At 42.7% G+C, this 10234-nt stretch overlaps 2 protein-coding genes across 2 annotated transcripts; both read left to right on the forward strand.

The window, feature by feature from the left end:
* Window positions 1-768: 768 nt before the first annotated feature.
* Window positions 769-4356, forward strand: LOC129742612 (uncharacterized). Its single transcript, XM_055734539.1, has one exon. The coding sequence runs from the start codon at window positions 769-771 to the stop codon at window positions 4354-4356; it is 3588 nt and encodes a 1195-aa protein (XP_055590514.1).
* Window positions 4357-6189: 1833 nt separating this feature from the next.
* On the forward strand, window positions 6190-9778 carry LOC129742613 (odorant receptor 67d-like). The gene is made up of 5 exons (XM_055734540.1): window positions 6190-6447; window positions 6746-7263; window positions 7326-7515; window positions 9423-9578; window positions 9639-9778. The coding sequence occupies exons 1-5, from the start codon at window positions 6190-6192 to the stop codon at window positions 9693-9695; spliced, it is 1179 nt and encodes a 392-aa protein (XP_055590515.1). The 3' UTR covers window positions 9696-9778.
* The last annotated feature ends 456 nt before the right edge of the window (window positions 9779-10234 follow it).

Below are 10234 nucleotides of genomic sequence, written 5' to 3' on the forward strand. Positions count from 1 at the left end.
CGTTGGCAGAGCAACGGAAAGTAAACCCTCCGATTCGAACACAAGCGGTAAACTACCCCCTGAATCCTCAACATTGGTCCTTCGGCCGGATCGGAGGAATTCTCCACACGGAAGGTAGCGGTGAGTACACCATTTTCTTTACTCGACGCGCTGGCTGCATCAAGTTGGGCCATTTTGCTTGCCTTTTGTACTGCTGTACATTGTTTTTCGAGCCAAGAAAGCGCAAAGTGAAGCCAAGCCAACAGCACAAAGCCACCAACAGCTGCTAATTTTGACCTGCTGCTATGTGGATGTTTTACACCGGTCAGCAAAAATTGGGAAAGTGGATTTGATTGATTTTTGGCGAAAAAGTTTTGGACTTGGAATTCTTCTGGCAAATTCAGTCCTTATGCACCTGAGGCTTATATATTGGCAATATTGATTAATATTATATGCGATTGGGTGTGAGTGGGTGGCAGTCTTCGCGAAAGAATTGTGTGTCGCGTCGGGAAGGATTTTTTCGTCGATTTTAACACACAATTCTCGGATTCGTTTCGTGTTAAGATTGATACACCGCGACGGGAAGGATTGAATCGTACGATTTGTATCATTCTTCGTCGCGTAGAAGTGTAAATCCGCGACGGGAAGGATTTAATCGTTCGATTGGTTTACACTTCCGCCGTCGTGTTAAAAACCAGTACATCGGTTCGGGAAGGATTTCGTTTGCGTTTTTTGTGCTGTGTTTTCGTTATCGTACAGTGGTGGTAGCAAGTGTCAGTGAATTTCAACATGCCGAAAACCAAGTCAGACGAAAGAGTGGAGGATGCCATCGTTCGTCGGAAGGCCATTCTGACAAATCTATCGGATGTTGAAAGATTTACGAGGGAATTCAACGTGGATCGAGATGTTGGGCGCCTTCAAGTTCGACAAGATCTAGTTGATCGGATCTACGACCAGTTCCAGAAAACGCAAACCGTCATCGAGAAGTGGGATGGACCGGATCGGCTTGAAATGCGTTTGGCTGAGAGATCGACCATCGAGGAAAGGTTTTGTGAGGTGAAGGCATTCCTGTTGAACAACATCCCGGAAAGGTTGAGCAGTTCTACATCAATCGAGCCGACTGTTCCAGCCAGCACAGCTATGTTTCACCTACGCCTGCCCAAAATAGATTTGCCGAGGTTCGATGGTGATTTTTCGCGATGGTTGTCGTTCCGAGACACGTTCAAGTCCATGGTGCACTCGAACCCAGATGTTCCAGCGGTTGCAAAGCTGCAGTACCTGCTTCAGAGTTTGGAAGGCGAAGCCAAGAAACCTTTCGAGTCCGTGAACGTTGAGGCTGACAACTATCTTATAACTTGGGACGCGTTGATGAAGCGGTATGATAACCAGCGGTACCTGAAACGACAGCTCTTCAGGGCAATGTACGACATCCAGCCTTTAAGGAAAGAGTCTTCAAAGGATCTTCATACGTTGACTGATGATTTTGACCGCCATGTGAAGGCCATGGCTAAACTGGGTGAGCCGGTAGGTTACTGGGATACTCCGCTAGTGAACCTACTGTGCTACAAATTGGATCCAACGACTCTGCGAGCCTGGGAGGAGAAAACAAGCGACCTGAGAGACATCACTTACCAAGAGTTGATCGATTTCTTGTATTCTCGAGCGATGATGCTGAAGACGATCGTTTCAGAAGAGCAGCGCAACCTGCAAGCGATTCCAGCTAGGATGACGGGATCCCAACCGAAGAAGGCGTTCCGATTAGTGGCCAATCCTGTTGCGTCTGATCCAAAACCCGATTTACCCGTGTGTGTAGTTTGTTCGGAACGACACCATCTATTTCGCTGTAAGAAATTCGCAAGTTTTTCTCCCTACAACCGACGGCAAGTTGTCACATCCCATCGTTTGTGTTGGAATTGTTTCAATTCCGGCCATTTATCACGATCCTGTTCCTCCAGACACACTTGTCGTTTCTGCAATGGAAAGCATCATTCTCTCCTCCATGATGCGATCAAAACCACCAACATCAATTCGGTTCCGAAACCAACTTCGCTTTCGTCGAATCCACCACTCCCAGCTCCACAACGCAGCACCGCTCCTCCAGATTCAGATCCGCAACCATCTACTTCGAGCCAACAAGTTTGTATGACTGTTCAGGCAACGAACAGTACAGTTTTGCTAGAAACGGTGATGCTTTTGGTGGTTGACAGTACAGGGAAGGAAATTCCGGCGCGCGCGCTGCTTGATTCCGCTAGCATGTGCAGCTTCATGACGAAGAAGTTGGCCAACACTCTCGATCTCCGCCGTTCTACCGTTGACATTGCCGTTTCAGGGATTGGTGAATCATCCAAGCAGATCAAGCGCCAGTTAACAGCGAAGATTCGCTCAACCGTAACAAAGTACGCCACGAAGCTAGATTTCCTTATCCTCAAAAGGCCAACAGTTTGCCTACCGACAGTGAGAATTGATGTTGCTGCTTGGAAAATTCCCGACGTTGACCTGGCTGATCCACATTTTTTCATTCCTGCGGACATTGACCTCATCGTTGGCGGAGAAGTGTACCATGAACTTCACGGCGGCAGCAAGATTTCCCTCGGCAATGAGATGCCGACTTTAGTGGAGACTGTTTTTGGATGGGCTGTATCCGGATCGGCTCCGATAAATTCCTCCGTAACACCCCGGTTATGCCATCTTACGACCATCGATCGAGACCTAGAACAATCCATCGAAAGGTTCTGGGAACTCGAATCTCTGTTGCCGTCCCAAGCTCTGTCAGCTGAAGAAATAAAGTGTGAAGAAGTGTTCAGTGCTACCACCACTCGCGATTCGTCCGGTCGTTTCGTAGTTAGATTGCCACTCACTAGTGACCCCCTTGTACGTGTTGGTGAATCAAGATCCATCGCCGAGCGCCGCTTCCAAAGTCTAGAGAGGAGACTTAAGCGAGATCCTGCCACTCGAGAAGCCTACGTTTGTTTCATGGCCGACTACGAACGTTTGGGCCACATGATCAAGTTGACTGATCCAGTAGACGACTCTGTCCCCCACTGCTATCTACCACATCATCCAGTCTTCAAGGAGTCAAGCACAAGCACCAAGGTCCGTGTTGTTTTTGACGCTTCGTGCAAGACATCAACCGGCTACTCCATCAACGATATGCAGTTGGTGGGACCTACTATCCAGGACGATCTACTGTCGATCATTATGCGCTTCCGAACCCACCCAATCGCACTCGTAGCCGACATTGAAAAGATGTACCGCCAAATACAACTGCACCTAGACGACTGTACGTTCCAACGAATTCTCTGGCGCCAAAGTCCCGAAGAGCCTCTCGCAACGTTTGAGCTGCAGACTGTTACGTACGGTTTCGCTTCTGCACCATTTTTGGCCACTCGTACGTTAAAACGCCTCGCTGAGAATGAAGTCAGTCGTTTTCCTGTTGCCACCCCAGTTTTCAAGAGTGACTTCTACGTCGACGTCTGTTTGACTGGTGCCGAAGATGTCGATTCTGCCGTTCAACTCCGCCGAAAGGCATCTGCTCTAGTTGTTTCTGCCGGTTTACCACTCAAGAAATGGGCATCCAATGTTCCTGAAGCGCTTCGTGGTATTCCTCCAGAAGATTTGGCTGTATCCGCAATCCACAGCCTGCAGGACGATCAGGATGTCTCCACGTTCGGACTTGTTTGGGAAACGACGTTGCACCGTTTTCGTATCCAATTCCCACTACCAGCGTCGTACCAAGCTGATTGGAAGGATTTTCACAGCACGCAAGATACAACCGTTACGATCCAAGTTCCTCGCTACGTGTCTTCCGCCAATGCCACTTTTTACCATTTGCATTTCATCTCGGAAGCGTCGGAGAAGTCCCATGGAAGTTGCTGCATGCGGTACTTCCGCTTGTTGAAAGCTGCTGCACGGAAGTCGGAAAAGGACCCATTCATGATGCTAACCACCGCCGATCTGAAAGAAGCAGCCTTCGTTCTGTATCGTCTTGCCCAGAAACAGGATTTTCCTGAGAAGTTAGTCACCCTTGCATCGACCAGTCGCCTTCCATCTTCATCGCAGTTGAAACACACCCGCATCAAACTGAATTCAAATGGAATTATTCGAATTGTTCTGCTCGTGAAACTCCTGCTATTAAATCTGTTGGCGAAGTATTATCATGGGAATTTACTTCACCTCGGCCCACAACTAATGCTCCCCACGATCCTTCAAAAACATTGGATCATTGGAGGACGCAATCTAGTGCGCCGCACATTCCATGAACGCCACAAGTGTTTCCGAAGCAGACCGAAGATGATCCTGCTGATGAACGTGGTCAACAATTGGAGAACCGGTCACCGCAGTTCCTGGAAATCCGCAATGAGTAAAGTTGCACTCTAAGACAGCTCCTGCACAGAATTTTTTGGATCAGGTGATTGCGGTTCCAATAGTTTTACATTTCGTTTGTTGGTCTACTGGGTTCCCTTTTGCTTCCCAGAAACAAATCCCAGATGGTGTCACTTGTCGTCGTTTCCGCCTGTATATTGCGGACCTCCCAGAACCAGTAGTCGCAGATTGCAGCCTGAATGAGTAGAGCTACACTCTAAGCTAGCTCCTGTACATCAATTTTGAAAATCAGGTGATTGCGATTCCAATATCCCCATATTTTGTTTGTTGGGCTACTGGGTTCCTTCTTGTTCCGCAGAAATCAACGCTCCGAGTGAGGTCGCACTTTATCGTTTCCGGCTCCATGTGGTGGACATCCTTTCCCATCGGTTTCCTAGCAATGGCTGATTGAAGGCAGTAGTCGGTGGTCGCAGCTTCAATGAGTAGAGCTACACTCTAAGTTAGCTCCTGTATGACAACCTTAAGCACCAGGTGATTGCGGTTCCAATCCTTCTATTGTATGTTTGTTGGTCTACTGGGTTCCTCTTTGTTCCAGAAAGCAAAGCTCCAGATGGTGTCCGTACCGCCCAGTACCAATCACTCCTCCTGCTCACCTGGTTCCGTGCTGCGTCCTGTTGGTCCACGTATTTAGTCGAAGATGAAGGCAACCGATGAAGGCTCCCCAATGATACCGAAGCGAGTGTTGAAATGTCCGTGCCATTTCAAGGTGGCCGGAATGTTTGTAACCAAACCTAGAATTCAATTATTTGTTAAATGTTAAATTTCTTTAAATTATTTGTATTAATGTTAAAACTTAAAATATTGAACCAGTCTAGTATAAGAAACAACATACCAGTGAGTTACCGAATGAACTGTTTGGAAACGGTAACTCACCAACCAGCTGACCAAAGCAACAAAAAAGTCAGCATAAATCAGTTAAAATAAATTCTCGTAGTGGCAACATCAGCTCCGTGCTCGCGTGTTGTTTGTTTTGTCGGTCGAGTAATAGTAGAATAAAGTGGTGTTTTATTTGTTGTAAATCGGTCGTCTTTTGTGTTCTAAAGCACATCCGAAACCCGGAACAGCGAAATTAGTGCTGTGTGTAGTGTGCGGACTAATTCAGTGCAGCGAAATTGTCCGACTCCCGACCTGTTAGCAGAGAAGCAGCAAGCAACGAAACCACTGCTGGTGGAGTGGATGAAATTGATCGTCCCCCGTTCTTGGTGCTACTTTTCCGTCCCGTTGGCAGAGCAACGGAAAGTAAACCCTCCGATTCGAACACAAGCGGTAAACTACCCCCTGAATCCTCAACACAAAGATTGATATAAAATAATTGTCCACTTGACTTCTTGTTCAAATGTGTAATTATGAATCGTCGTACTTCTACCCCGCATCATTCGAACTTTTGGGGATTGTGATGTAGCTCAGTTAGCAAGTCAGTTTCTTTTAAAGATTGTTTGGTAAAACAACACCCAAAAGTAACTACTACGAAAACATAAAAAAAAGTTTTTCCAAATGATGTGACGCATCGCTTGAATGGTCTTATTCATTTTCCTATTCTGATATCCAGAAATAGCATACTCTAAGGCGTTCAGTGTCATCATTCCCTTGCAGAAAAATTTTACAACACCTGTGATAGATTTTATTAAAAATGAAAGATAGGCCATGAAACATTAACACCCTAACTCAGTAACGATATCAATGGAAAGGTACATTCATGTTTGATTGATTTCAAACGATTAATAATTCAAAGGACGATAGATCAATATATAAATGAATTGAACCAAGCCATTCTTCATTTCTCATCTTGGAAAGAAATACGAAGAGTTTTGTTGGCACAAACCAATCATGTTACGGCTAGAATTGTTACCAAAGGTCAAATTTTCTTACGAACTGTTTGACTACAATTTACTGTTTATCCGGTGGATGGCGGATATCTGTGGACTGGACATGATGGTTGATAATTACAAATTCAACTACCGCACATTCCGAAGTGCTGCTGCTATATTTCTTTCTTTCGTGAGCGCTGCTTATTCTGCAATAGTGTATTATCCTGATATTTATAAAATTACTGAACTGCTGTTGGCATTCGGTATCGGTCTTCAAGTGAGTAAAGATGTTTTATAAACGGCTTTCATTGACAAAAGATTTCTTGAATTTGATGTTAATAAGGCTATTAATTTTATGCTAACTTTTGATGAAAAAAGATTAATAAATTTTGTACATTAAATTTTTGACATTTAATCAGCATTATGACATTGAGGTAATCAAATGCATTTATTAATTTGTTTATCAAAGATCCTTTTCAGAAAAAAAGAATTCAAATTCTAGGACGCTTTTGATGTTTTTTGCATAACTTTTTTTGCACAATATCAGTAATAATTTTTTTTCTCAAAATGAACAGTCAGCTGCCAAGTTTTATATTGGCATAGCTCATTGGCCCTTCTACAAGATGATGTACAATAATATCAGGCACCTTCACTACATCAACCGCAATCATAGGCGCAATGCCAGTACTTTACTATTGTTAATTAAACGCATCCATCTGGTTTCGAAGGCAATATTTGCCCTTTACTCGATTGCGTTTACCGTTTTATTATTGTATCCCGTTTTCTGGTTTTGGGTTAAGAACGAGAAAGTTTTAACCATTCATCTTTTGATTCCTGGACTGAATCCTGAGACGTCCTATGGATACGGACAAACGTTGATTGTACATGCTATCATGGTTTTCTTAGCAGGAGCCGGAATGATCGCTGCTGATACTGTTATACTGTTATTCGTCTCAAGCGTAAGTGGATTTGCGGATGTACTGAGAAATGAACTCGATGATCTGAACGAATTGCTTGATGCAACCCATCGTGACGAGAAAATCATTAAGGAAAAAGTACGAATAATCTGTCATTTGCATCAGGAAGTTGTTCAGTAAGTTTTCAACCGTTTTTCACTCTAGCAATGCTTTACGGTGTTTCTCTTTTTTATGACAGGTATGAGTCCGACCTAGACGAACGATACGTCAACACTTGTTTCGTACAAGTTGTAACATCTGTTACTCTCATGAGTGGGGCTCTGTTTCTAATTTACACAAAAAACCACATCCCTTCATATGGTTTGCTGCCCGCAAGCTTTTTCCAGCTTCTGGAGTTTTGTCTTCTAGGGACGGTGCTAACCGTTAAGGTAAGCTAACAAAATCTTGAGAAAAATGTTTGAATGTTATGCGAATATCTACACACAATGATGCTTTATCGGTATAGCGCACGGCACCCTTCCAAATAAACGAATTTCAAATCAAATCTAATCAACTCATTCTACGGAATACAGAGTTTATTATACTGAATTATTTATTAAAACACTTCATGAAAGCTTTTCGGTTTTATCTCCATCTATTCTTTCCTCGAAGGAACAGCAGTATTGTTTAACACGTTAAACACGTTAAAATCAGCAATGATTGACTAGTTGGACTTCAGACCGCATTGATAGTATTATAACATAGCCTACTCAAAGGCGCTTAGTTCGTTGATAATCGTAGTGTGTCATGTTATTTTTGAATTGTAGCCCCATGATTAACACGAGAAAGACCGCAAATTGAATATACCTATTCAGACCGTGACAAGTCAAAGTGAGTGGTAAGGGGGACATTTTGTATGTATGTAGGTATGTATGTTGGTTATCCACCAAGAGTGCACGGATTCACCGCAGTTTCTACCAAAGTATGTGCTCACATGCATTCTTAGATTATCGAGTTCGACAAATCTCCAATGCAACGCGTACAACATACCCGGACCCCATGGCTTCATATGAACTGTTATGTAATGAATGTTTTGTGTTGATGTAGGTTTATTTTGGAAGAATGAGTCAATCAGGTGGGCTAGTTTACTTACAGGTATTCCGGCATCCGTATATATACCCGGCCAGCTGTCAACTGATTGAACATTCTTAATATATATTCAATTTTATGAGAAAACACATCTTAAGTGGCCGACAAACTTATGGGATTCGAACCCAAAAGTTTTCTTGCCGATACCAGGAATCGAACCCAGTGCGCCTGGCATACCAATACCAGACTCGCGCCAGCCTATTCGCTAGACCACATCAGCGCTTTAAACTGGTAAAGGGGAAATTTCGTATAACATAATATTTTTAACATTTTTCTTTTGATATTATTTTGTTAATTTTTCGGAAATATTTTCGTAATAAAATGGAAATATTTTCCTACAATGGGTAAGATGAGATTCCTCCTATAACTCACTTTACAATAAGAATGTTCAATCAGTTGCCAGCTGGCCAGGTATATAAATACATGGATGCCGGAATACCTGTAAGTAAACTAGTCCACCTTATTGGCTCGTTCTTCCGTAATGTACTAACATCAACACACGCAATACATACACTCCATAACAGTCCATACGAAGCTATGGGGTCCGGGTATGGTGGCACACTACATTGTAGATTTGTCGAACTTAATAATCTAAAGAATGCATGTGAACACATACTTTGACAGAACTGCGGTGGATCCGTGCACCCATGGTGGATAACCAACAACAACAAAATAAACTAACAATCCATACTAATGACTAATTTTTGACGTACAGCTGTCGAGAGATACAGCTAAGAGAAGCTCGAAAACATGAGAAAAATAGAAATGTATTTTTTCGAAATGTTATGGGCAGCCTCAGAAGAATGATAATGGCTGGCAGCCTCAGAAATCATTCTTCGATCTAAAAACTGGCAGTTAGGTCTATGAGGAACAACCATTCTGGATTGATTTTTGTCATTTTCCTTCACGTTTTCGGTTGAACTAAAGTTGTGAATCATCGTATAGCTAAACTTATATGAATTATATGTATGTGAATTTTTTTTATAGTTTCCTAGTATAAGGCACATTGTTTTGAAACAATCACTTGAGCATTTGCATTATTCTGTGCTCCAATTGTTAGGTCCCAAAATTCAAATCAAATATCAAGTGGTTAAGAGTGAATTTGGTTTCAGTTTTATGAATGTTGTTACTGCAAAGAAAGGTCAAAACAGTTGACTCTTGACAGATTTGTTTGTTTAGATCTTCTTTAACAAATGTCTCTTTATAGAATCAGGAGATAATGGAAAGTATTTACGGCGCCCATTGGTACAAACTGCAAAAACCAGAACAGCGTTGTTTCGAACTGATGCTGCACAAAAGCCAAAACGCTATTGAAATGACCATCGGTGGCCTGGCGCCGCTGAATATTGAAACATTCGTTGGGGTAAGTAACCATTAGCTTCAAAAGAAACTGGATATTCAAAAAAATTCACTACCGTTTTAGATAATCAACCGCATATATTCATTCTTCATGATGCTCATCAATTTTATTGAAGGATAAAAAGTTTTTGAATAAAAAGTTCAGGAGGTAGTAACTAAGCTACGACCGATAAACGTAGAATTACGCCTTTTTTACAGAATAACCGAACTTATGGTGTATTCACTTAATGATGTGACAGCGTCATAACGTAATCCCATGACCATGCAACATAATCGACCATAAGTCATATTCCGATCATGCAACATAATCGGACCATGCAACATAATCAACCATGTGGCATCATCAGACGATGCAACATAATCGGCCTTGTGTCATAATCTGACCATGCAACATAATCAGACAATGTGACAAAATCTGATCATGTGAAATTATCAGACCATGGAACATAAACGACCATGTGATATAATCTGATCATGCAATATAATCGACCATGTGACATAATCCAATCATTTAACGTAATCGACCATGTGACATAATCCCATCATGCAACATAATCCGGCCATGCAACATAACCGGACCATGTGACATATTCCGTCCATGCAACATAATCGGAACATATGACATAATCTGAATATGCAACATAATCGGACCATGTTACA

The sequence above is a fragment of the Uranotaenia lowii genome, chromosome 2 (assembly GCF_029784155.1).
Source record: "Uranotaenia lowii strain MFRU-FL chromosome 2, ASM2978415v1, whole genome shotgun sequence".
Lineage (NCBI taxonomy): Eukaryota > Metazoa > Arthropoda > Insecta > Diptera > Culicidae > Uranotaenia > Uranotaenia lowii.